This window comes from Leptonychotes weddellii, chromosome 6 (genome assembly GCF_054177405.1).
Source record: "Leptonychotes weddellii isolate Sample4059 chromosome 6, ASM5417740v2, whole genome shotgun sequence".
NCBI classification, from domain to species: domain Eukaryota; kingdom Metazoa; phylum Chordata; class Mammalia; order Carnivora; family Phocidae; genus Leptonychotes; species Leptonychotes weddellii.
In genome coordinates, this window is record NC_138374.1 from 26,399,406 (window position 1) to 26,426,448 (window position 27,043).

The following is a 27,043-nucleotide window of genomic DNA, read 5'->3' on the forward strand; positions in this document are numbered from 1 at the left end:
AAGTCAATTACCATATGGTTTCACTTATTTGTGGAACATAAGGAATAGCATGGAGGACATTAGGAGGAGGAAGGGAAAAATGAAGGGGGGGAAATCGGAGGGAGAGATGAACCATGAGAGACTATGGACTCTGAGAAACAAACTGAGGATTTTAGAGGGGAGGGGGTGGGGGGATGGGTTAGCCTGGTGATGGGTATTAAGGAGGGCACATACTGCATGGAGCACTGGGTGTTATACGAAAACAATGAATCGTGGATCACCACATCAAAAACTAATGATGTATTGTATGGTGACTAACATAACATAATAAAATTAAATTAAAAAAAAATAAAAAATATCATCTAAAACTAATGATGTAATGTATGGGGATTAACATAAGAATAAAAAAAAATAAATAAAAAATAAAGCAACAGTTCTCAACTGGGCTGGTTCGATGTCCCCCACCCCCACCCTGAGGGGACATTTGGTAATGGCTGGAGGCAAATTTGAGTTGTCACACTTGGGGCGGGGAATGCTACTGCAATCTAGTGGGGAGAGGCCAGAGATGCAGCTAAGCATCCTGCAATGCCCAGGACAGCCCCACTACAAGGAATGTCAATAGTGCTGAGGTTGGAAACTGCTTTAAGGAGACAGAAAGTCAGCAAGCGGTGGCAATACCACAACTATATTTCAGTGTTGGAAGAAGTGGAAATATTCTCCAAGGGTTTTTAATAAATATAGCCTCTAGATGGTTTAGGTACATCACAGAGAAGACCTCCTAAGGCCTCTGTTAGCATATGCCTTGGAAAAAAAAAAAGCAAATAATTGATTTGCTTCTTTTCTCTTTCAAAAATAGCTACAGCACTTTGCTAAGGTAACTGTTCCCAAGATAAAATTTAGAAGCTAAGACAAAAGCATAATTGCTTGGAAATAGAGAACTAAGGAAAGCAGAAATCATTTTATGGTTTTATGGGTTTTGCCTCTCTTATGACCTTCACCTTGTAAAATACATTGACATTTGCTACCTTTTTATTCTCCCTGGTGTCCCTGCAGCATCTTTTATTCATTTAGTAGACAGCATCGAGTGCCTCTTCTTTTTTTTTTTTTTAAAGATTTTATTTATTTATTTATTTGAGTGAGAGAGAATGAGAGACAGAGAGCACGAGAGGGAAGAGGGTCAGAGGGAGAAGCAGACCCCCCGCTGAGCAGGGAGCCCGATATGGGACTCGATCCCGGGACTCCAGGATCACGACCTGAGCCGAAGGCAGTCGCTTAACCAACTGAGCCACCCAGGCGCCCGAGTGCCTCTTCTTTCTTACCTTGGTCTTGGGAACCGTCTACCCTGGAGAGTGCCCTGAACTCCAGGTGTGTTCCTGGGAGCAGTAGCACTGAACCTCACCTGGGTGCTTGTTCAGAATGCATGTTCTCAGGTACCACCTCTGACACCCAGAATCAGGACTTGGCGGTGAGGTGCAGTCCACACAGCTGTTTCAATGGTATCCCAGGTGACTCTCACGCACATTGAAGTTCGAGAAGCACTGCTTCTGACACTTGCTACTCAACGTGTGGCCCCCGGACCAGAAGACTTGGCGTTAGGGGGAAGCTCGTGAGAGCTGTGGCAGCTCAGCCCCATCCCTTCAGTCTGAGTCAGAATCTGCATGTCCTCAGGATTTCCAGGTGGTTCTTCCGCACATCTGAGTAGGAGAACTGGTCAGGACCCTGGTTTCCTTCCCACCCTTATGACTGTTATTTTTCTGTTTCCACTGCGGATTCCTTCATCCTCACCTAAAGATAAATACATCTCAAAGGCTCTAGCTCAGTGATTCTCAACCCTGGCTGCAAGTGGGAGTCACCTGGGGAGCTTTAAAACCTATTGATTACCTGTATGCCACTTGCAGAAAGTTCTGATCTAACTGGCTTGGGGTGCAGTCCAGGCATTGGGATGTTTAAAACTCCTTCAGGTGTCTCTACTGGGCAGTTAAGAGTCTCTGCTCCAGTCCTTGATCCTCTGCTCCCCTCTTCTTGATTACAGATCCCAGCAGAGCCCATCACTTGAAATATCACCACCACCTCTCCCCTGAGGACTCAATTTATATCTCAGCATCGTGTCTACTTTGATCTCCCATCCTGTTTTAAACATTTTACCTGAGCTGTCTCTTTGTCTTGTCAAAATCACTTATCTCAATAGGATCACATGATCTTCAAGGGCCATTATCCTCGTTCTTCCTGCCTCTTCCCTATAGTAAGTGGCACTATCAACCGTCTAGTTACCCAGGGTCATCACTCAGGAGTCACTTTTTACTTCCTTTTCCTTTGTTCCTATTAGGAAACAAAATCCCCGCATTCTTGCAATCTGCCTTTTCTTCCTTCATTTTATCAACAAGTATTTATTAAATGCCTGCTATGTACCAAGCACTATTCTAGGCACTAGAAATTCAGCAATAAACACAATGGACAAAATCATTGCCCTTCTGTAGCTTACATTCTAGTAACTTGGGGTGAGAGATAATAAGCCAAAGAAATACGTAAAATCTACATCACAGCTCTAAGGGGAAAAGGAAAGCAGGGTAGAGCAATGAGGAAGTGTGTGGGTGCTACAATTTTAGGTAAGGGAGGGCAGGGATGAAGTCCCTGAGAAAGTGGTATTTGAGTAAAGATCTGAAGGCAGTGAGGTGGGGAGCCCTGTGGGTATCTCGGGGACACCTTTTGCAGTAGAACAAGAAGCAAAGGCCCTTAGATGGAAGTACTCTGATGTGCTTAAGGAATAGCAAGGATGCCAGTGGGGTAGCTGCTGAGTGTGGGAGAGGACAGTAGTAGGAGCCAAGGTCAGGGAAGGGGTGGTTGTTGCACCTGCAATAAAGCCTGCAAGGCCTCTGTAATGACCTGGCTCTTTGAGTGAGATAAAGCCATTGTACAGTTTCACGTGTGTGTGTGTGTGTGTGTGTGTGTGTGTGTGTGTTTTGACAAAAGAGTGATGTGATCTGACTTATGTTTTAAAAGGCTCTTCCTAGCTGTTGTGTTAGGAATGGACATAAAGTGGGCAGAAGTAGAAGCACAGAGACCTCATATGAAGCTCTGGCAGTCATCCAAGTGAGAGATGGGCTGTGGCTTGGCTGGGAGGTAGTAGGGGAGGTGGTGAGATATAAGCAGATTCTCTGGATCTGTTGAAAGCAGAGCCTACATGAGGGATTGGATATGGGGCAAGAGCAAAAGAGAAGTTTGGGCCAGAGTAGCAATTTACAGAGTTTGGAAATATTGTATGAGGAGTCAGTATGGCACCAATAGCAGAAGCTTAGTTTTGGACAGTTTAAGTTTGGGATGCCTTTCAGACCTCCAAGTGGAATGTCAAGTGGTAGCTGGAAATAGAAGTCCAGAGTTGATGATATCTTTGGGAGAATGAGAAATAATCATTTGGGAGAAATAATCACAGGAGTGAGACTAGACAAAGAGATCCATTTCTGAGCCCTGGGGTGTTCCAACATTTAGAGGTCATAGAAATGCAACATTCCTGCAACAAATACTTGAGCATCTGATATGGGTAGGCCCTGCACCAAGTGCTGATGATACATCAGTGAATATGATGTAGGAGGAACCAGTAAAGGAGCCTGAGAAGGAACGTCTAGAAGGTAATGAAGTCTCAGAGGTTTTCTCCATTCCAATTGCAAGTGCACAGTCCTTAATTTCCATGTCCTCGTCACATCCTGGACAACTGCACTAACATCCTAACCAATCCTCCTTTTGTTTTCTCCAACTCCAATCCATTCTATCCACAAAAAACCAGACTGACTGCCCCCAAACAGCATTTATGAGCTTATTCCCCACTTCAGGAACATGTACCAGTTCCCAGGAAGGATCATTTCTGAAGTCTTCTTGCTGCCATTAAAGGCCTCCATGGTTTTTTGGTATATACCTTGCCTTCTTTCCCACTACCCTAAATGGATTGTGTTTATCCCCCAAAACAACAATTGGTCCAAGGATACTCAGCTAATAAATGGTAGAGCCAATATTTGAACTCAGGGAACTGAACAGGACCCACCCACCTGGGGTTTGTGGGAAGCTTCAAGACAACTAAACGAGACTGGATCCTTGAACTTCAGGCCTCTCAGACTGAGAGCTGGTCTTAGAGGCAGCCCGTGGGGCCAGTTTGTGTCTCTCTAGGTTCAGGCTAAACATAACCAGGATCCTCAGCTTAAAAAATCACCATGATGACCCAGAGTGATCTAGCTAAGCTTTGACTGATGGTGACATTCGCAGGTCATGAACCAACCTCAGACATGAAGAAAGACACTGAAAGGCAAATAACCCTGGTCTAAGTTGCCTAGAGATCATACAGTTCTGGGCCAGTCCAGAGGCTCTGGCCGAGCTAGGTTGGTCCCAGGGAGGAAAGAAGTGTGGCTCTCAGGGGCTCTATTTAAGTAGGTCAGACTCCAGAGGTGACCTTAAAACCCACCCTTTTGAAGGTTATCATTCTGGTAAAAACAGCCAACAGCTACTCCAACGTTCTCCCCACTGTTTCTGATCTAAACCAAGCTGACTCCTGAGAGCACAGATCAACATTCACCCCATTTTCCAGTTTCTGCCCTAGGGGTAATTGCCATACCTATTGTTCAGAGGGTGCACACATTAACCTCTAGTCTTCATCATATCTCTGCCAAATGGGGATTGGTATTATTAATATATGAATGAGAAAACGGAGACTCAGAGAAATAATCACTTGTCCAAAGTAAACAGCTCTCACTTCTGTTCATTATGTCCAGTCACATTTACATGGGTTGGATCAGAGAAAGCACTTGTTAAACTAACTGACTAACTAGATACAATTTGTGTCATTAGATCAATAAGGTAGAAGGCAAATGGTGGAGTGTCTTGAATGTGGTGTAGTAGAGGCATTATCTTTAGCCTTTGCAGTAAACTTACCATGTAGTATCATTATTCCCATTTTGGGAAGGGAGATAAGCCTCAGTCAGAGTGGTAGAGTCACCTGCCCTAGTACACAGCTAGTAAACAAAGAAGCCGGGATCTGAGCCCAGGTGTCTAGGACTCAGTGCCTGTGGCTCCATGGCCTGAGGCAGCAAGTCACAGATGTGGCCTCTGATTCTGCCTCAGTCACTAACACTGAGCAGGACACTCATGTCTCCAGATCGCAGGTGCCTCATATACGAAAAGGGAAAAAATGCTACTGACTTCACATGCATGGTGGTGCAAAAGGAGTTAACTGTTTGGGAAAGTTCTTTGCAAATGTAAAGATTAACTATAAGGGATTATCATTGCTATTTTTATTATTTGTCTTTTCTGGGCCTCAGTTTCCTCCACCTTAAAATTAAAGGATGGGACCAGGTGACCTCCAAGGTCCTAAAATTCTCTCTCTCTTTTTTTTTTTAGAGGGGGGTGCAGAGGGGGAGAGGGAGAATCTTAAGCAGGCTCCACGCCTGAGATCATGATCTGAGCCGAAATCAAGAGTCAGACGCTTAACCGACTGAGCCACAAAGGCACCCCTAAAATTCTCTACTTTTAGAAGTCTAAACAGTCCTCGGCTACAAAAACAGTTTGGCTTTACAGGATGATTCTTTGTGATGTATACCAGAATTTTAACAGTGCCGACAGTTGTAAGCCTCTTGCATTTACAAAGGGTTGTGAACTCAATACCAGGCACACAATTTATATGTTAATATTGAAGAATTCCATTGGAATAAGATGAGAAAAAGATGTCTTGACACATGCTAGATTTTTTTTTTTTATCTATACAAACAAATCAAATTACTTTCTATCAGATTAGGAAGAGAAACACAAAAATGTTACCGTCCCTACCAGTCCTGTAGCAACCACCTTGATTTGGAAAAACAAAACAGTCCTTTTCTCTAGTTTATGAAAAAAGGCTATACTTTGTAGTAATTACCTTGCTCTACTTCATCCAAAATAGAATAATCAATACACTTCTCACAAAAAAATTTCTTGAGCCACTAAAGGCAATTACATATATATATATATATTTTTTTTTTTTAAAGATTTTATTTATTTGACAGAGAGAGACACAGCGAGAGAGGGAACACAAGCAGGGGGAGTGGGAGAGGGAGAAGCAGGCTTCCCGCTGATCAGGGAGCCCGATGTGGGGCTCGAACCCAGGACCCTGGGATCATGACCTGAGCCGAAGGCAGACGCTTAACGACTGAGCCACCCAGGCGCCCCTAAAGGCAATTATAAAAAAGCCAACTGTGTCACCCAGAACACCATGGTAACCAGTATTACTACGGCATGAAAAAATAGTTGTTAGTCACTAGGATCTGAGCTGGTTGGCAGTTTGGCTTGCTAAGCAACACTGCAAAATTAGCAGAGTAACGACCCATTATCTGGAGATCTGACTTTTCACAGCTTTAAATTTGGTCCCAGAAGGAGCTACCCCAGGTCCATACACCAACCCCATGCCCTAGGCTCCCAGTCAAAGCCTAATTAATCATTTATTCAACTAATATTTATTGGAGCTTATTGTATACCAGGCACACAATTCCCAACACATATATTTACTTGATTTCTCAGTAAATAGAGGCTCTGAAAGACACACAGAAAGAGTGGTTTTGTGATGAGTGAGGTGGGGGAGGGGTTGGCTCGAGGCCGACTCAAAGAGAACTAGCAGCTGATAACCAGGGGACAGAAAAAAATAGACAACGAATGGCTTTATAACACAGCATAAAATAACTACATTCGCATGACCACCCTCCTGCGTCATCAAGAAAAGATTAGGTTATATTTAGGATCCTTTCCTAAGGAAGGCAGGCATGGGCATAAAACATTTTAGAAATATCACCACCAAAAATGGTTAAAATATATAGCTTTGGCCTTTGGAGAGAACAGAAATTATGTTTGACAAATATCTCATTCTGCCTAGTTCCCCATTTTACTCGAAGAAAAGCATTAAGATCGTTGCCTTCCAGCATTCAAATGTGGCGTCCGCTTCTTTTCTGCCTTTATTCTTCTAGTTTAGTCTCCTGCCTCAGCTGGAATGCCCTTTCCCTTCATAATCGTTTGTCAAAATGCTTCCCCTCAGAGAATTTTCCCAGATCCTCCCAGGGAATTTCTCCCTTCTGCCTACCCCACAGATGTCTGGATGCCCTTGCCTACCTGCCAGGCTGCCCGGTACCCTTTCCATCAGGGACCTTCCTCCTTTCAGGCTCCTGGAGGGCAGGCTCTTTCCCATATTTAAATCTGCGTCCATCTCCCAGAGCCCTGGTAGCCACGCCCTCAGTGAATGTTCCTGAACTCGGCTGCCCACGCAGTCACTAGGGTTAGAGGGAAGGTTGGCTGGCAGAGGTGGCACTTTCCCTAACGGATACTAAATGGCCCAGGAACCCACATGACAGCCACACTGCCCCCTTTCCTCAAAGCCTTTGCACGTCTGCCCCCTTCCCCCGGAAAGCTCTTCCTCTGGGAAACTCCTTCTTGCCACCCTTTAGGATTCAGCTCAAATATCACTTGGGGAGGGGGAGGAGTCTATCCTTCCCCACAAGACCAGGTCAGGGCCCCTATTATATGCTCTCATGCCTCCCTCTACCTTTTCTTCAAATCACTTGTTACCACTTGTAATTATTTATTGGTTAATGTAGATCTTTCTACTGCATGGCAAGCCCCAGGAGGGCAGGAGGCCTGACACAGAATAATGTCATTTGGAAGGAAGGGAGGGAAGGAGGGAGACAGGGAGGGAGGGAAGAAGGAAGGAAGGAAGGTGAAGAGGGAGGTTGGAAGGGAGGTAGGGAGGGAGAAAGGAAAGAAGAATGAATTGAGAAGAATCCCAATTTGGAAAGGAAGAGACAGCAGACAATAAAGAGAATTGGAAGAGTTGTTATGAAAGGTCTTATTGGGCCTAGAGGTAAACCAGTTTAAGAAAGTATTAGGAACATCCACAGATACCACCCCCCGCCTTGATACCCAAATGCTTTAAGGGGTCCAGAAACACAACCCAATGTATTTGTTGTTAAAAAATGGAATTGAGGTGAGCTACTATATTCTTCAAATAAGAGAGGACTCACCAAGGATGATAAAACGAGGAAATGGAATTTAACTGCAGCCTGTGGGATTTAGATTAGATAAAAAGTCTGACAATGAAGGCTGTTACATGCTGGAAAAGATAACTAAATCTAAAAATGAAAGCGTGAATTAGACTCTCGGTCAGATTTTTCAGTGCCCCTTCCAGCTCAGATTCTATTGTTACCTCGTATTTCTTTTGCCAGGCTGAGAACAAATTATTTCAGAACAATATCACATAATCATAATAAAAATGTCTACAGAAAGAAATATAAATCAGCAACTTAACGCCTCGTATATCTAATTATTTCTACTTTTTGTTGTTTATTTTTGTTCTGCCTCCCTGTACATGATGGGCTATGCTTTGTTTACCGTTTGCTCTAATTACTGTTTAGAAGGTAAACATTCTAAATTCTACTAATTATTATTTAGCAATGTTTAACATGTTTTTAAACCTATTACATCTAATTATATCGGTGAAATAGAACTTTGAGTGAAAATAATTTTTTATTTTACGAAAGACAAAAAAATGTAGCACTAATGTTTTGGCAGCTTTTTATAGAATTAAGCAATGGGATGATTATTCTTCCTGCTAAAGTATCACATCACAATTTGGAGTGATAAAGCAAAACACTGACTTTTGAACCAGATTATTCCTCAGTGAAAATGTTACATTGTGTGTCTATGCCAGGAGCGTTTATTGGCTAGCTGGATCGTCTTTTAAGCAACAGATCACATGCGGTAGAACCAAAGATTGAAGAGGATACCTTTTTAGCTCCACTATGTCTGTCTTGTTCACTACTGTATTCCCAGGGCCTAGTACAGTGCCTGGTCTAAAGCGGAAGTTTAATATTTACTAAATAAATGAATGAATCAATGAATGAATGAACAAAGACTGAGTATGAAAACTGCAATAAGCTATTTTACAGCCATGATGGTCTATAGATAGAATAATCCAACATTATGTGCATTATGAGGTGTTTTGTTTAGGAAGATGGTGTTACTAACCCGGCAGAGCCAAGTTGTTTAACTGTTAAACATTAGAGCAATAGCACCCAGAGGCCACTGACTTCAGAACGAATCTTTATTCCTTCTCCCTGTTCTCTGTATACGGTTGGTTTTCTCCTAAAAACAGTCTAATAAACAGAGTAAACTGTAGAAATTAAGTTCAACAAATCTTTAGGGCTCCATTTTATAAATCAGTCTTCCCAAATTATGGGACTCACTCCCAAGGAGACTACAGTGAAAATAATTATCACCATATAAAAAAATCACTCTTGGGATTAGAATGGGATATTTTATTAATGAAAGAAGGCAAGACCATGGATTTTTCTCTTTATTTTCTTTTTAAGAATTTGATTAAGGTTACTATGGGTGCTATATTTTTTAATATGACAAAATATTAGGAGTTATTATTTCAGGATAGTGGGATGATTACCTTCAGGTGATTTCCATGCTTTGTCTACTGTTCTATACTTTTCAGTTTTCTATACTGAATATGTAGTACAGAAACTTACAAACTTCAGTAAAAATTTTATAAAAGCCAAAAACCTAACCATAGTCACTCTCTTCTCCATGCTCTCATTGCATCTTTATATTTCTGTTGTATCACTTTTGTGTTAATGATTTATATACAGGTCTGTCTTATCCACATGCTACATGCTGAAACATGACTTGTGAATTGCAACGTTGTTGAAGTGGGGGGTGGGGAGAAAGGTGAGTCCAGCCTGCCTCCTGCTTTTCAAAGGGGAACACTCTTCTCCTATCAGGCTGTAGGCTCTTTGGGAGCAGGGACTGTATCTCATACATCCAACTCTTAGCACAGTGCTTTCAACACAACAAGGGATCAATAATTGTTACAATAAATAGATGTACCTAAAAAAGTGGAGAAACCATATATACAACACTTTTCTTCTAACACTTAAAATGTGCCTTTGTCCTGCATGGCCCACAATGATTGGCTGGAGATCATTAATGATGCATTTACTACAGAGCTGTGCAGATCCTTTCTGTTAAAGTTTAACTCCTTCAGTTACTCATTTAGTCATTCAGCAAGCACTTACTGAAAACTTATCATGTGCCCTATCCGTTGTTAGGTGTTACAGCTACAAAGACAGATAGGATAGTCTCTGGCTTGTTCTGTGGGTGTGCAGCACTAATAAGCAAAACCAATCATGCGACCTGTTAATTCAATAAGAGAGATATGGGACAATTAAGTTGGCTCAAACTGGGCTTTACAGAAGCTTCCCAGAGGAGCTGGAGCAGGGATTAATCAGGCAATGCATGTTCCTGAGAAAGAGGACAGCATGGGGAAAGGGACAGAGGCAATAGCCCTGTGGCTGTGAAATTCAATGCTGCCCGAGCAGGGAGCTGAGGTAGGGAGTGGTGAGGGATGAGCCTGGAGGGGAAGGCAGGGAGCAGGTCAGGAGAGCACAGCTTTGACTTCATCCTGCAGGCAGTGGGGGGAGAGCAGAAGCGTTTTGTGCAGGGGATGACGTCACCGGAGATTATTCTAGTGGCAAGGGAGAGGACAGATTGGAGGGAGACAAAAATTAGAAGAAGCAAAATTTCTTAGGAGGCATTTGCACAAAAGAGTAATAGGTTTGTGCTTATATTTAAGAATCTTAGCGAACATTTATTTAGCATTTATAATGACAGTTACTAAATAAGCAGTATAATGCAAAAGTATCTTATTATTTCAACCAACCCTATAAGTAAATACCGTTATTATCCTCATTTTTATAGCTAACAAAACAGACAGTTAAGTAACTGTCCCGAGGCCAGGATGCAGTTTGGGCAGTCTGGCAGCAAAGCTTATGCTCTTAATCACTATCTCATTTGTTTAATTTTCGTCTCTCCCATTGGAATGAAAGCCCTATGCAGACAGGACTGTTGTATGTTCTCCACCATGCCGAAACAACAGATACACAGCCACTATTTCTTCAATAAATTCAATGACTCACCTGAGTGAAAGAGTGGACTATACCATATATAGATACAAGAAATATTTTTGATGCAATTTTGGCAAATTTCTGGCAGACTTCAGTCATTGTTATGGACTGAATGTCTCTCTCCCCCGACCCAAATTCATATGTTGAAGCACTAACCCCCCTCCCCCCAGTGGGGCCTCGGAGGAAATCATTTAAGTTAGATAAGATCCTAAGGGTGGGGCCCTAAGCCAACAGGACTGCTATACAAGGAAGAGACCAGAGCTCACTCTCTCTGTATACACGTACTGAGGAAAGGCCATGTGAAGATGTACTGAGAAGCCAGGGAGAGAGCCCTCACCAGAAATTGAATCAGGTGGAACCTTGATCTTGGACTTCTGGCCTCTAAACAGTGAGAAAATAAACGTCTGTTGTTGAAGCCACCTAGTCGATGGCAACTCAACAGACAAATCAGTGATTAGTAGGATGAGGGTGTGGGGTGAAGGGGAGCTTTCTCGCCTGGGAGACTGGCAGGGCAGTGGTGCTGCTGACTCGGGTAGAGAATCTGGGAAGAGGAGAGGTTGGTTATGGTCAATGGAACAACACTAATTATCCTATACTTTGGGTTCACCTCACTCAAACATAAAAAATACAGTAGAGGGGCGCCTGGGTGGCTCAGTCGTTAAGCGTCTGCCTTCAGCTCAGGTTATGATCCCAGGGTCCTGGGATCGAGACCCGCATCGGGCTCCCCGCTCAGCGGAAAGCGTGCTTCTCCCTCTCCCACTCCCCCTTCTTGTGTTCCCTCTCTCACTGTCTCTGTCTCTGTCAAATAAATAAAATCTAAAAAAAAAAAATAAATAAAAAATAAAGGTACAAGAACAGTGGACACAATTTAAAAAAAAAAAATACAGTAGAAATTAGCTACTTAAAACCATTCATTCAATAAATATTCTCTTCATCCCCTTGTCATGGTGGCCGCTGTGCTTGTCCTGAGAATACAAAATAAGTAAGATTCATCGTCTGCCCTTAAGGAGCTCACAGTCCAGTAGGGAGAAATACTGTTCCTTTTAGTAAAGCTAGCATGCTAGCTAGAAAGACCTTTTTCCTTTTCCCCATTTCTAAAGACCTGGAGCTCATAAGAAGTAAAGAGGTAAAATCCCATATGGGTAAGACCTTCGGAGTCACATGACCTGGGTTTGAATCTGGGCCTTGGAATACTAGCTTAGTGATGGTCTTAGATAGGCCAAGTAACCTTTCTGGGTCTTGGGTTCCTCACCTGTAACTGCAGAGTTGTTTTATGGATCAGATAAGAGAAGATAGGTAGAAATGTTTTGTAAAATGCAATATACATGTTAGCAATCACTGTAATTATAAAAGCTCCATTTCTAACCTATGAAAACTAGAGGTAAATCAGCCAGAGGCAGCAAGCCAGAGGTGAAAGGCTGGCTTTGAACCCTGTGGGTGGCAGGAGTTCTAAGGTAGAGGATGGAATGAGACTGGTGTAGTGGGAAAAGCACAGGCTTTAGGGTCTTGCAGATCTAGTTCAAATCACAATTCAGTTATCAACTGTGGGGAGTTGAATAAGTCAAGTAATGGATCTGAGCTTTAGTTTCTTCTTTTAGTATAAAATGGAGTTGATAATGTCCACCCAGGAGGGTTATTCTGAGTATGTAAAGGGCTTGGCAGGGTGCCTATCAGAGCTGTTGCTCAATTAATGGTAATTGTTCCTATTTATCATTTTCCTCCCCTACCTCCTAAGGGGTTTGTTTAGTTACTTGAGATGCAAAGAAGTGAGGGAAACAGAAGGGCTTTTATGACTTACTTTAAAAGTTATTTTTAAAGGTAAAGAAAAGTAGTTCAACTCGGCTTTCCTTTCCTAATCTATGGTGCAAACACAACGTGTATAGAAAATGACCACTGTGTTATATGGCATGAAGCCAGAGAACACTCAACTTGATACTTATTCCTTGTATTTATTCTAAGTAAATCTACCGATCACTATTAATAAGGGTTCGCTGAAGGCAATGCTTCTCAGGCTCTAATGTACACATGAGTCACCTGGGTGCTTGTTAAAATGCAGATTTTCATTCAGTGGATTTAAAATGAGGTAGGAAATTCTGCATTTCTAACAAGGTCCGAGGTGAAGCCCATGCTGCTGGTTTCTGGAGCACACCTTGAGGAAGGAGCAAGGCTCTGAAGGGATGTGGAAATCTCTTCGTTGGCATGGTGTGTGCCGTAATTCCCAGCTTCTCTTGAGCGATCTAGCTAACTACAAACTGACTACTGATAGAACACAGACAAGCCTTTTTCAGACCAGATTTAGAAATTCTGCAGCAGGGCTCATTTCAGATCAGTACTGACTTTTTTTGAGCAGCCTACTATGTGCAAGGCACTGTGCAAGGTGCGAAGGATACAAAGGTTAGTGAGACACAATTCCTGCTTCTGAAGACTGTCTTTATTCTGACATGGTACACCCTTGTAGACTGTTAACTTTCTAAGGGCACTGTTATTGTCTCACCTATTGCCTACTCCATAGGTACTCAATAAATAGTAAATGAACGAATGAATGAATGAGTTTATAGGAGTTTCATGAAAAATATTCTCCAGTAGCACATGACAATGAGACACTATCTTAACTGCACTCTCTCTTAACTATCACGTTTAAGGGATAGTTATGTTAGAATCAGGCTGATAGGGTGGGCCCTAATCCAACCTGACTGATGTCTTTATAAGAAGAAATGATTACAACCACAGAGATTCCAGGAATGAGCTCACACACACTGAAGGATGACCGTGAAAGGACACAGAGAGAAGGCAGCCATCTGCAAGCCAAAAGGAGAGTCCTCAGAAGAAACCAAACCTGCCGACACCTTGATCTTGGACTTCCAGATTCCAGAACTGTGAGGAAATAAACTTCTGTTGTTTAAGCCACTCAGTTTATGGTATTTTGTTATGGCAGTCCTTGCAAACTAATATATAAATTTTCACAGTTTTTATGCCCAGATCCAAGACTCCCTTCTATAGCAGTCTTACAAAATGTAAGAATAATTCTAAGAGTGGATGGATGAACCTAGGAGTACAGTGGGATCGAGTCAGGGAAGGACTTAGGGGAGACAGATGGAAAAGGGTTAAACAACAGCCCAGACTGGGCTAAAACAACTGTAATATATACACATTTCCCTCTCATTCTCATGATACCAACACGAAGTCTACAGCTGGGACTGAAAATAGGTTTTCAACTCCTCCCCCTCCCGCCCCCCTTTTCAGGCTACACTTTGATACTTAACACAATTTTATTTGCCCAAAAAAATTGTGGCAGGAGGAAGACCCCAGATTTCTCTTTGTATGAAAGTCCTAAAGAGTACTTGTGATGATAAAGTAATGAGACTGAACTTTTGATAATCAAAAAGATGTGTCAAGATATGCCAAATGTCCTGCTAGCCACAGGGAAGCTATATTTGAAGCTTGATTCTAAAGTCAGGGGATTGATGTTTTTGTTCTGTTTTTACTAAACATGCTAACTCATATGTACAGATGAATGCCTCCTTCAAAATGGTCATTCTAGAAGGTTCTACACTTATTCTCACCATGTCACTGTTCTCAACTCATTCCTGGAATTGTTTTCAGGGTCTGTGAGATAGTCTTCTGCACTCAATGGTGACTCTTGAAGGTGGATTTGATTTTCAAAAACAATCAAGTGTTCTTCTGGTTAACTAGGAGAACCAGTCAAACTGTGTAATCCCAAGAAGATTGACCCTAAAGAATCCAGGCTGATTTTTCTTGAGTGAATTGTACTCAACTCCAGAAGACAGTTTCTAAAGGCAAACCCCAGATGGTAGTAGATATGCTATAGACATGATAGGGGTGGAGTGGTGACTGCTCTGAAGGAAACCCCATTCATTTGTATATGCGAATTTTCTAGTGGTTCCCTTTACCAGAATATTTCCTCACATCCAGATCCACCCTCTCTCATGGAACCCCAGTTCCCAGAAGTACAAGGACCTTGATGCCTTAGTCAACTTTTAATCTGGGTCCATTTTTAATCCAACCTGGGTATTGGGAAAGTTAAATAAGGGAGAAGAACCACTAAGGTGTCTGGGGCTTACTACTCTGTGTGATTCAAAGGATGGAAAGGACCCAGAGAGAAGTTCCTGGGACATAACTTTCTGCTCCATGTAAGAAAGAAATTATCAGCAGCTGGAGCTGTCCAACAGTGGAGTTAGTTTGCCTGGGAGATTGTGAGTTTCCAGCCCTGGGAAGAATTTAAAAGGAAGGCTGCTTATTATCGGAGGCTGTAGAGGATCCTCCTGTACTGGGTGGGGAGCTACGCAATGATCTCCAAGGACTATCCCGAGTCCAACCTGCACAATACCTGGCAATTGTTAGATCCTGAAAAATACTGAAAGGGAATGAATGAGGCATATAGCGCATCTTGTGAGCCAAGTAAAAGGTTAGAGCCTGGGGCTCAGTCATCTGCAAGGAAGGTAGGAAAAAGTGAAATGAAAATAGCCACCAAGAGGTGGGGCCTTCCTTGAGTTTTTGCTATCATAGGAGAGTTGCTTGGTACACCTGAAACTTCACATGTTTATGAATACTTTTGAAGGGGGAAGTAGCTGAGAGAGGAGATAGACCACTGCTCACCCTTCTTAAACTCCTCCAGCACCGTGTCCAGCCGGGTATCATTGAAGACGCAGTGCAGGGGCCGGTTGTAGAAGCGAGTGACGGTGAGCAGCGGCGTGCAGTCGTCGGGGTCCACGAAGGCCAAGTCCTTGACAAACAGAATGTCCACAATGTTGTGCCGCTGATCGCCCTCGTACACGGGGATGCGAGTGTAGCCGCTGCGCAGAATCTCCGAGACCGTCGCGAAGTCGAGCACCGCGTCCGAGCGCAGCATGAAGCAGTCCCCGAGGGGGGTCAGCACCTCCTCCACCACCTTGGTGCGCAGCTCCAAGGCGCCCTGGATGATGTTGAGTTCCTCCTTCACCAGGTCGCTGTAGGGGTCCGCGGCCCGTAGCGTCTCCAGCAGCTTCTCCCGCGTGTAGAAGGTGCTGATCTCCTGTCGCAGCGCCCAGTCCAGCAGGCGGCCCAGCGGGTAGCACACGGGGAAGGCGGCCGCCATCAGGAGTCGGGTCAGACACACGCTGTGCGAGGCGATGGCCAGCCCGTGCCGCGAACACACCGAGTAGGGGCAGATCTCGGCGCCCAGAAACACGGCGCCGGTGCACACGAGCGCCGGCAGCCACGGGAAGTGAATCCCTGCCTCGCCGTCATCTTCTCCAGTGCCCCCGACGCCCGGCGGCAACGAGGCGTAGAGCCAGCCGGCCAGGGCCGCGTTGGCTCCGGCTTGGCCCAGGAGCAGGGTGCAGAGCAGATGGGTCCCCCTGCCGCGCACGGCCTGCACGCGGCGCGCCTGCTCCTGCTCTGCGGCCGAGCCACTGTTCCGCAGCACCCGTAACTCCACCGGGTCCAGCGAGAGCAGGCTCAGGCGCAGGCCGCTGAATAGGGCAGACAGGGCGAGCAGCAGGAGCGCCCCGAGCGCCCGAAGCCACGCGGGCGTCAGCAGGTCCCCGCCAGGACCGTACAGCCGCGGGCGGACGCGCAGCAGGAAGCCGCCGGCGGCGCCGTGGTGGTGCCAGGCGCGCCCGTCCCAGGCGCACAGCGAGAAGAGCTTCCCGCCACCGCCCGCTCCGCCCCTCTCTGCCTCGCCCTTGCGCAGCTCCCGCACCCGCACCTGGACTAAAGCCGAACCCGCCACGCCTCCGGGGCGCAGGGGACCCAGGACCTCCACGTCGGACGCCCAGTCGCTCTGTTCGCGGCAGCGCTGCGGCCCCGGGGGGCGCGTGGGGACAGCACTGGGCGCCACGCCGCTACCTCCCGGGGGCTCCTCGATGAACACAAGCCGCGGAGCCCAGTCGCCGGTGCCGTTCTCTCCCGGGGAAAGGGTGGGTGCGGGCACCCGCGCCGCGGGCGCCGCGGGCCCGGGCTGGAAATAGACGCGCAGGAGGAAGCTGGTGCCTTCCGCTGCGCGCAGGGTGCCCCCTTCCAGGGACACGCGGCCTCCAGCGGTGTCCTCGGGCCGCAGGCCCAGCAGCCAAGCGGCGGCGGCCGGGGGCTGAGGGGACAGGGAGAAGAAGAGCAGGAGCACAGCGCCTCGGCTGCAGCAGTCCCGGAGCCTGACACCCACCGCTGTTGCCGCAGCCGCCATCCTGCACCCGGCGCGGCTGCACGTGATACTGCAGAGAACAGAGCGAGATCTGGAGGGAGGAGGAGCCGGAGCCGGGAACCCGGCCGCGGGCAGGTCACCACGTGTGCGCCCCCTGCGAGCGTGGGCTGGAGGCGATGCGGGTTCAGACCCGGAGGTGGCTACGCATCACTGCACCACGCATAACCCCCGAAACACTTAGGTGTATCTGAGCGGCAGCCTAAAGAAAGCTTGGCTTTGGAGCTCGGCCTCCTGCTCCAGCAGTAGGGCGCCCCTCCGGGAGCTCCTACCCGGCAGTAATTCCCTGTCGGCCCCACTGCTTCCCCATTGGCCAGGGATATTTCCCAGCGTTTTGCCTCTCCTCCTGTCTCTTGCCTTCCCCCTTCTGGTCAAAAGATACGCCGGAGACAAGTCTTGAGTCTGTAAAAACTTTGCATTTGGTCTCAAGTCTGGTTGACCTTTTAGGTTTTAAAAATTTCCTAATTACTTAAGTTCAACTCCTTCTTAAGTTCCAAATGTCCATGAATAAGATCCAAATGTCCATAATAAATTGTGACATTACTAGGTGATGGAATACTATGCAGCAGGAAAAAAGAATGATGGGGATTCATGTGTTTGTGATATGGAAATATCTCCAAAGTAATAGTTGAAAAATAGGGAGGGGCGCCTGGGTGGCTCAGTCGATTAAGCGTGGGACTCTTGAATTCCGCTGAAGTCATGATCTCAGTGTCCTGAGATGGGCACCGTGCTCAGCAGGGAGTCTGCTTGAGATTCTCTCCATCTCCCTCTGACCTTACCCCCACTCGTGCTTGCCTGTCCTCTCTCTCTCTCTCTCTAAAATAAATAACTCTTAAAAAAAGAAAAATAGTGAGATGCAGAACAATGTATGGTATGCCAGTTTGAGGGAGGGGGAGAAGCAGACTCCCCGCTGAGCAGGGAGCCCGACGCAGGGCTCGATCCCAGGACCCTGGGATCACGACCCGAGCTGAAGGCAGACACCCAACCATCTGACCCAGGCGCCCCACTTTTACATTTTTAAAAAGTAATACAGACCTATAGTCAATTTACCCAAGAAAAATGAAAACATATGTTCACATAAAAACCTGCACACAAACATTAATAGCTAAAGTTAAATGTAGATGTGCACATATACACATATAGAAGATTAATATGCAGAAGATACACCAGAAATTTCTAAGTGTTCACCTCTGGGGAGCAGGACTAGATAGGAAGTTTTGTTGAGAGATACTTAAAATATATATATAAACAGGAGGTTGCAAAGAAAATACAGAGATCCTCCTACTCCTCACACAGTTTTCCCCAGGGGTTACATCTTAACTATAGTATAATACCAACAGCAGGAAATTGGCACGGGTGTAAAATGTATGTATAGTTCTATCTCATTTTATCACATGGGTAGATTTACATAACCATCACTGCAATCAAAATGCAGATTTTTTCTATCACCATAAAGCTCTGGGAGGGAGACTTTTTTTTTTTACTGAATTCCTTGTATTGTTTGAATTTACCATGGGCTGGTTACTTTATTTTTACTTTTATAAATTTATTTTTAAAATTTATATAGTAAAATTCACTTTTTGATGTGCTGTTCTATGAGTTTTGACAAATGCATATTCATGTATCGCAATCAAGAATAGTGCCATCATCCTTCAATATTCACTCTCTCTCTTTGCGGAACCCCTCCCCCAATCCCATCCTCTGACAACCACTGATTTGTTTTCCCCTATAGTTTCCTCTTCCAGAATGTCATATAAGTGGAATAATACAATTAAAGCCTTTTGGATCTGGCTTCCCTTACTTAGTGTAACACATTTGAGAGTCATCCATGTTGTTGTGTTCATTCCTTTTTATGGCTGGGTAGTATTCTATTACATGGATGCACCAAAGTTTGTTTATCCATTTACCAGTTAAAGAACATTTGAGTTATTTCCAGTTTTTGGCAATTATGAATAAAGCAGCTATTAATGGTTGTGTGCAGGTTTTTGTGTGAACATATGTTTTCATTTTTCTTGGGTAAATTGACTATAGGTCTGTATTACTTTTTAAAAATGTAAAAGTGGGGCGCCTGGGTGGCTCAGATGGTTGGGCGTCTGCCTTCAGCTCAGGTCGTGATCCCAGGGTCCTGGGATCGAGCCCCGCGTCGGGCCCCCTGCTCAGCGGGGAGTCTGCTTCTCCCCCTCCCTCTGCTTCTCCCCCTGCTCATGCTCTCTGTTTCTCTCTCTGTATCTCTGTGTCTCGAATGAATAAATAAAAAAATCTTTAAAAAAAATGTAAAAGTAACAATAATTTGACATGCTACCTTTGGCTCCTTCGACTAACTTAAAAAATCATTGCTTTGTGTGAAATCTTGTTTTCCATAGAATTTGTAAGACCCCAAAATATTGATTAAAAAAGCCTTGCGAATGATATAGCTCAGTACAAATGGTTCTAGCTAAAAGTTACCTTGTTTTCATTACAAACTCTTATCATCCAGAGTGGAAATAACCCCTTCCCAGTTTGGGACTGGACAGGCCTTAGTAGACTGCTGGTCACATTCCTACATAGAGGCCTTTCACAGGGAATGTGAAATAGAATGCAAGGATTGTGAAACAAACCTACTATTGCCTTAAAATTCACTAGAGCCTGCCTTTTGTGTGGGCAGCTTGAGAGACAGAAGGAAGATTTGATCTCAAGAGGGAACATTGAGGCATGTAGGGGAAGTATGGAGAAAAGGGAGAAGAGGGGTGATCTTTTCTTTTAAGTATTGGCAAAAACTGCTCTCACCTTTCTCCTCACACTTGTATCTCTCTCCTCCCCCAACCCAACTTCCTCAGCACAAAGCTACCTGCTATCCTAAGGGTTCTCCTACCTCTTTTGGGCCACAGGAATTTATCATCATTATAATCCCACTTAACAACTTTATCAAGCTTTAGTGTTACAAAGGAATGTCTTATTTATTATTTCACACACACACACACACACACACACACACACACACGCACACAATAGCCCTGTGTAGTAGATGTAATTCTACCCACTTTACAGATCAGGTTAAATGACTGGGTAAAACTTCTTTGGATTCTAGATTGATGCTCCCTCACCTTGCAGTGTTGACCAGTACCAGAATAAAACCCTTCAAAAATATTAGATCAGGAATTTAAAAACCTAAATTTCTGATTATAAAGTATTACATGCTCATTGAAAATAAAATTTTAATGCCAAAAAGCATTAATAAAAATAAACTATAACCCCACCATCCAGAGATAAACAGTGTTAATATTTTGGCACATTTCCTTTTTTTATTTTCTATATACACTGATAACAGAAATACACACACATACATGCCCTCAGATATTTGTCTATTTTATAATTGAATACATATTATACATATAATTCTATTCTTCTTCTGTCACTTAATATATCAAGAGCATTCTCCTGAATATAAAAAAATTCTTTTGTAAACATAATTTTTAATGAATGGGACTATTACTGTATCTATATCTATTATATTGGAAGAGAGGGGGAATGTAAGAATGAAACTATTTCCAGTTGCTTCAACTCTATTATTCACAAATGTTAAGCTTAGGAAAGTCAATCCACTTTTCTGGACCCATTTCCTCATCTGTGAAATGAAAGACAGTTTTAAGATCCCTAACCTTTCATGAGTCAGTGAAGAAGGGCTAATGTACACTGGGTGAAGATAATCTAGAGAGACATACTTTTCCTTTACTGAACAGGAGGTTCTGGAAAAATACTGGGTTTCCAGAGCTCTACTATAACTGAAAGGATACCTAGGGACAGGTTTAGGCAGTGTGATTCTAGAAAGGAAGAGCTGCCAAAAATAGCTCCCTGGGATCTGAATGTAGATGAGATCATCAGATCTCTTATAAAATGGGCACTTCCTAGTTTACAAGATGGGCAATTCCTCACCTCTCAGAGAGATGGAGGAAATGATACTTGCTTTTAATCTCAAGACTATGCTATTTCAGAATGTACATGTTAAAATGCTTTTTGTTTATTTCATTACTTGTTCATTCATTCAGTAAATTCTTGTCTGTGAACAAAGTGCCAGACCCTGTGCTAGATACTCTGCATGGACAGATACCATGGTTGCCATCATGGAGCTTAGATTCTAGTGAAGATGACAGACATGAACCAGAAATTGCTTACCTCCCTAATTAATTAATTACTCCTATGAAGATGATGGTCAAAGTGCCACACAAGTATATAAACTGGGAACCCATCTAGACAGGAAAGTTTGGAAAGACTATATCCAAAAATGGAATTCAATGAAAATGGAAGAATTCATACATTAGGAAGAACATGAAAAATATATTTTGTGCTTTCTATCCCTATTTGTACATAAAAAACTATGACAATGTATTAATAATATTCCTAATAATAAATCCATTAACATTTATTGAGAGCTTACTACGTGCCAAGTACACTCTCCTTTTTAATCTTCATAATAGATAAAAACTGGGGTTCTGACTGGGTAACTTTGTGAAAGTCATATCATCAATGGGTAGTGGATGGAACCCAATTGGATACACAGTCTGAGTCTGGAGTCTACAGTTTAAAAAGTTGGGAAAATAATAATACCAGGTAACCCTTATATAAGGTTTATATATCAGGCATCAATTAACTCATGTAATTCTCACAAACACCTTTGGAAGTAGGTATTTTTACTATCATTTCCACTTTACATGAGGAAACTAAGCTACAGACAGATTAAGTACCTCAGTGGACAAAATTATATAACCAGGGCCTAAGCACTGCTACTCTACCACACTATTTTACTCTACACACACTATAGCTACCTGTCATATTTTTGTGACATACATACATACAAATATTTACATACATTGTTTTATATAGTTACATGTATAAGGTACCTACAATTATAATATTCTATTTCTTTTCATTCATCATTATAGCATACTTTGCTCAATAAAACTATTTATAAGCATGTCTTTCCTTTTTTCTTCCCTCCTCTCATCCTCTGGTGTTATGGTGCAGGTGGTGGTTGTTCTTATTGTTATTGTTGTTTATTTGTTGATTTTACCATAGGCCCAAAGGATTGAGTTAATCATCTTCCTAGGTCATGGGCTGTGAAGAGGCCTCCTTCACCTCATCCTAGTTCCCAATCCCATCCTATCCCCCTTTAGGTAGCCACTCCAATATTTTGATATGTCCTTAAACACATATGTATCCTTGTAAAATATATTGGCTTTTGTGTGTGTGTTTTATTGAAATATGATTAACATATCATAAAATTCACCCTTTTAAACCAAACAATTCAGTGGTTTCTCGTATATTCATAAAGTTCTACAACCTCCATCACTATCCAATTCCAGAATATTTTTGTCACCTCTAAAAGAGATCCCGTACCCATTAGCAATCACCTCCCTTCCCTTGCCCCAGGCTCTAGCACCTGCTGATCTACATTTGTCTATGTATGTGCTTTTCATTTTCATTAAATGTGCTATAGAACTTGTTGTGTTTCTTACATTGTCACTCAACACTACGTTTGTAAAATCAGTCCGTGTTGCTGAATGTGTGCCTGGTTTAATGTTTCTAAATGCTGGGTGGTCTTCCACAGTGGATAGCCACATTATTTTCATCTATTCCCTTGAGGGTGGACACTTAGATTACCATCAACTTTCCACTACCACACACAAAGCCACACTGAAATCCTTGACCATTCCCTACTGGACGTATGGGGGATCCCTCTGGGATGTACCTGCTGTGGGACTGTTGGGTCACAGTATATAGATACACTTAATTTCACTCAGTATAGCCAGCTTATTCTCCACCAGTAGTGTCTGTAATTTCCTGTTTTCCTTCATCTTAGCTAAAACTTATTATTATTCACTCTCCAAATTTGGCCAAGCTGATGGGGTATGAAGTGCTATCTCATTTTTAAAATATGAATGTCTTTGATTATTCCTTTTTTTTTGGTTTGTTTTGGTGGGCAGCAAAGCAAGGTTAATTGAGCGATAGCAAAGTGATAGTACAAAGCTCCTAAGTGGGGGAGGGGACCGGAGGGGGTTGCCTGTCTTTGATTATTCCTAACAACTTTGATCATCTCTTCATATATTTGTTAGTCTTTCAGGTGTGAAACTGGGTGGAACGGGGCTAAAGTTTTGCGCTGGAATTTAAAGTACCCCTGCTCTTTCATAGGACAAACTTGCAACAGTGGTTTATATCTGAAAACACTAACCCATGCTTTACTCTGCTTGAAGCCCTGGACCCTACTGAGACAGAAACATGAGATGGAGCTTCCCAGTAAAGCAGGGGTAAGGCAGTCTGGACTTGTTAATGTCCACAATAAATAGTTAATTGTGTGCACAGCATTTCTGAGATACAGGCATTTCTATAGTTAATAAGAAAAGCTCTTGCTAGGGCAGGGAGGGTTTTTTTTGTTTTTTTTTTTCTTTCAAAAACGGCCAAGAGTTTTTTTGGGAAATGATTAATCCTCAGCATCTGGGCAGTCAGAAAGTCAACCCCACTTGATCACCAGCTAGTTGGTTTATTCAACACCAAAATCCAGGCAATCCAGTGTGGGATACCAGACTGGGTCACAGAGAACTGGCAGCAGAGGTAACTTCTAGGCAAACTGAAAAAAATATTGAAGATGTTTTCTTTACTGAGAAGAAATGGGAAAAATGGAATGTTATTTAGGTGATCAGCTTGAGTACTGTTTTTCAGGATAATATATTCTCGGGTAGGGAAAAATCAATATGATTAAGACAGTCTTTAATGTAGCAAAACATTTTTTCTTTATAGAGCAATGTTTCTCTAATTTTATTATGTATAATAATCATAACAATCACCTGGGAAGTTTGTTTTTATTGAAACAGATTCTAGAAGAATACATAGAGGGGCGCCTGAGTGGCTCAGTCGTTAAGCGTCTGCCTTCGGCTCAGGTCATGATCCCAGGGTCCTGGGATCAAGCCCCGCATCGGGCTCCCTGCTTCGCGGGAAGCCTGCTTCTCCCTCTCCCACTCCCCCTGCTTGTGTTCCCTCTCTCGCTGTGTCTCTCTCTGTCAAATAAATAAATAAAATCTAAAAAAAAAAAAAGTAGAAGAATACATAGAAACTGGTAACAATGGTTGCCTCTCTGAAGAGAAACTGGTAGCTGGGAAACAGGAGAGAGACTTTTTCCTTCTGATCTTTTAAATTTTGTACAGTTAACATCCATTTCCCAATCAAAATAATTTACATTTAATTAAAAATGCACATTCCTATTTCCATTTTGATTCTGTGGATCAAGAATCTGCATTTTAGAAGACAGCAAGAGGGGAAGAATGAAGGGGAGGAAATCGGAGGGGGAGACGAACCATGAGAGACTATGGACTCTGAGAAACAAACTGAGGGTTCTAGAGAGGAGGGGGGTGGGGAGATGGGTTAGCCTGTTGATGGGTATTAAGGAGGGCACGTTCTGCGTGGAGCACTGGGTGTTATACGCAAACAATGAACCATGGAACACTACATCAAAAACTAATGATGTAATGTATGGTGATTAACATAACATAATAATAAAAAAATAAAAAAAATAAAAAGAATCTGCATTTTAACAAGCATCTCATGTGATTCCAATAGAGCTGACCTGTTGGCTCACTTTTGGAGAAACAAGATACAAAGGAGTGGTTTTTAATCTTTTTTAGATTTATGCATTTCTGTGAATTTTTAATGAAAGCTATGGGCCTTTTTCCTAGAAAATTGCATATGTCTGCAAGGACACAATAATGTGAATATCTTGTGATTACAATTGCAAGGGAACTCCAGCAGCCGTGTGTCCATGATCCTCATGTTAGGGACCCCAATACAGAGGTTTTGTCCTACATCATGGCAAAAAGCTTTTTTAAAAGGAGAGGTCTAGAGACTTGAGAACACTTTTAAGTGTGTGTGTGTGCGTGTGTGTATGTCTGTGTGTACGTGTGAGCCTGTGTGTGTGTATGAGAGCAGAAGCGATTTCTACTTTTGATGAAGGGGTTCCTTCTCCATTTCTAGAAGTAGTTCCTAACTAATAAAGGAACAGAAGATGGATCCCTCAACAATTCCCTTCCAGCTACATCCTGTCCACAAACATGTTAATGAAATTCGCAGATGACCCCAAAAGAGGATATGCTGCAAACACCAGGAAAGCCGAAGAAATTATGTAAAACATTAGCAATATGGCAAAAATGACACGCAACTTGGAAAAAATTCAAGTAGAGGCATCTGGGGAGAAGTCATTGGAAAGAAAACTTTTCATGGGGAGGGCAACACCTGGAAAATAGTAATGGCTATAATAGGCCCAATGGTGATGCTAAATGGCAAATTAGATACATGTTGTTGTATAATTTTGTGAGAAAAATATGACACCGGCCTCTGGTTACAAAGCAGGGAGATAATGGTTCTTTCTGTTTGGCCCCTAGTGAGACAGCACCTGGGATGCTGTTTTTAGTTTTGGACACTTCATTAGTGGAAAATTGTTGGTTAACATTTGGGAATTTGGAGGCAAGAAACAGGAACAATTAAAAGCATTTATTTGGGGTGCCTGGGTGGCTCAGTCGTTAAGCGTCTGCCCTCGGCTCAGGTCATGATCCCGGGGTCCTGGGATGGAGCCCCGCATCGGGCTCCCTGCTCTGCGGGAAGCCTGCTTCTCCGTCTCCCTCTGCCCCTCCCCCCCACTCGTGCTCATTCGCGCTCTAATAAATAAAATCTTTAAAAATAAATAAACAAATCGGGGCGCCTGGGTGGCTCAGTCGTTAAGTGTCTGCCTTCGGCTCAGGTCATGATCCCGGGGTCCTGGGATCGAGCCCCGCATAGGGCTCCCTGCTTCGCGGGAAGCCTGCTTCTCCCTCTCCCACTCCCCCTGCTTGTGTTCCCTCTCTCGCTGTGTTTCTCTCTGTCAAATAAATAAAAGATCTTAAAAAATAAATAAACAAAAGCATTTATTTGACACGACTCAACCATTCAAAACCAATGTCACAGAGGGAAAAAGGAATAATGAAACTATACTTAGATTGCGTTGCTGAGAAATCAAAGAAATCAAAGGTCTTTTCACTGTATTTTCAGCATGGACCCATTGATTGTTAAAGCAGGGAGGGACTTTGGAGGTGACTTTCGGTGATGTTTAAGTTCCTGGGCTGTGCTAAAATTCTGTTAGCTGGGCAGGTTGTTCTTGGGCTATGCATTTCATAGAGCTCTAGAAAGGGTCCTCTTAAAACATAGATCTGATATTCTCCTAATTAAAACCCTCCAGTAGATTCCCATGGCATTTAGAATAAACCTAACCTTTTAACAGGGCCCACATTGTTCTGCTGAATCTGGCCTTTGCCTAAATCTTGACTTTTAACATTCTCCCCTGCGCTCACCAGTCTTCAGCCACACTGGCCTCCTTGCTGTTTGTAGAACTCTCCAAGATCATTACAGCCTCATGGTCTTTGCATTTGCTGTTCACTCCTCCAGCTTCTTGCATTACTGATTCCTTCTCATCTTTCTTCCTTTCATAAACATGTCATCTAAAGTCTCCATCCCCAGGGCGCCTGGGTGGCTCAGTCTGTTAAGTGTCTGCCTTTGGCTCAGGTCGTGATCCCAGGGTTCTGGGATCGAGCCCCACATGGGGCTCCCTGCTCAGTGGGGAGTCTGCTTCTCCCTCTCCCTCTGTCCCTCCCTCACTTCCCCCTGCTTGTTCTCTCTCTCTCTCATTCAAATAAATAAATAAAATCTTAAAAAAAATAAAGTCTCCATCCCCACACCACCATCCATTACAGCACTGTCACAATATGTAATTATTTACTTACTCATTTGTTATCTTTTCCCCCTATTAGGACTACCTAGTAAATACTAAGGAGAGCAATTGCTGGGTCATATGGTAAGAGTATGGTTAGCTTTGTAAGAAACCACCAAAACTGTCTTCTGAAGTGGC

General features: G+C 43.4%; 1 protein-coding gene across 2 annotated transcripts in view; it reads right to left on the reverse strand.

The window, feature by feature from the left end:
* The window catches only part of CNNM1 (cyclin and CBS domain divalent metal cation transport mediator 1), a 59,472-nt gene extending 41,878 nt beyond the window's left edge, over positions 1-17,594 (reverse strand). For both annotated transcript variants that reach the window (XM_031028546.2, XM_006733656.3), the window contains exon 1: positions 15,564-17,594. In XM_031028546.2, coding sequence (XP_030884406.1) covers positions 15,564-17,127 — 1,564 coding nt within the window. In that variant the 5' untranslated portion in view covers positions 17,128-17,594. The remainder of the gene's footprint in view (positions 1-15,563) is intronic.
* Between the last annotated feature and the right edge of the window lie 9,449 nt (positions 17,595-27,043).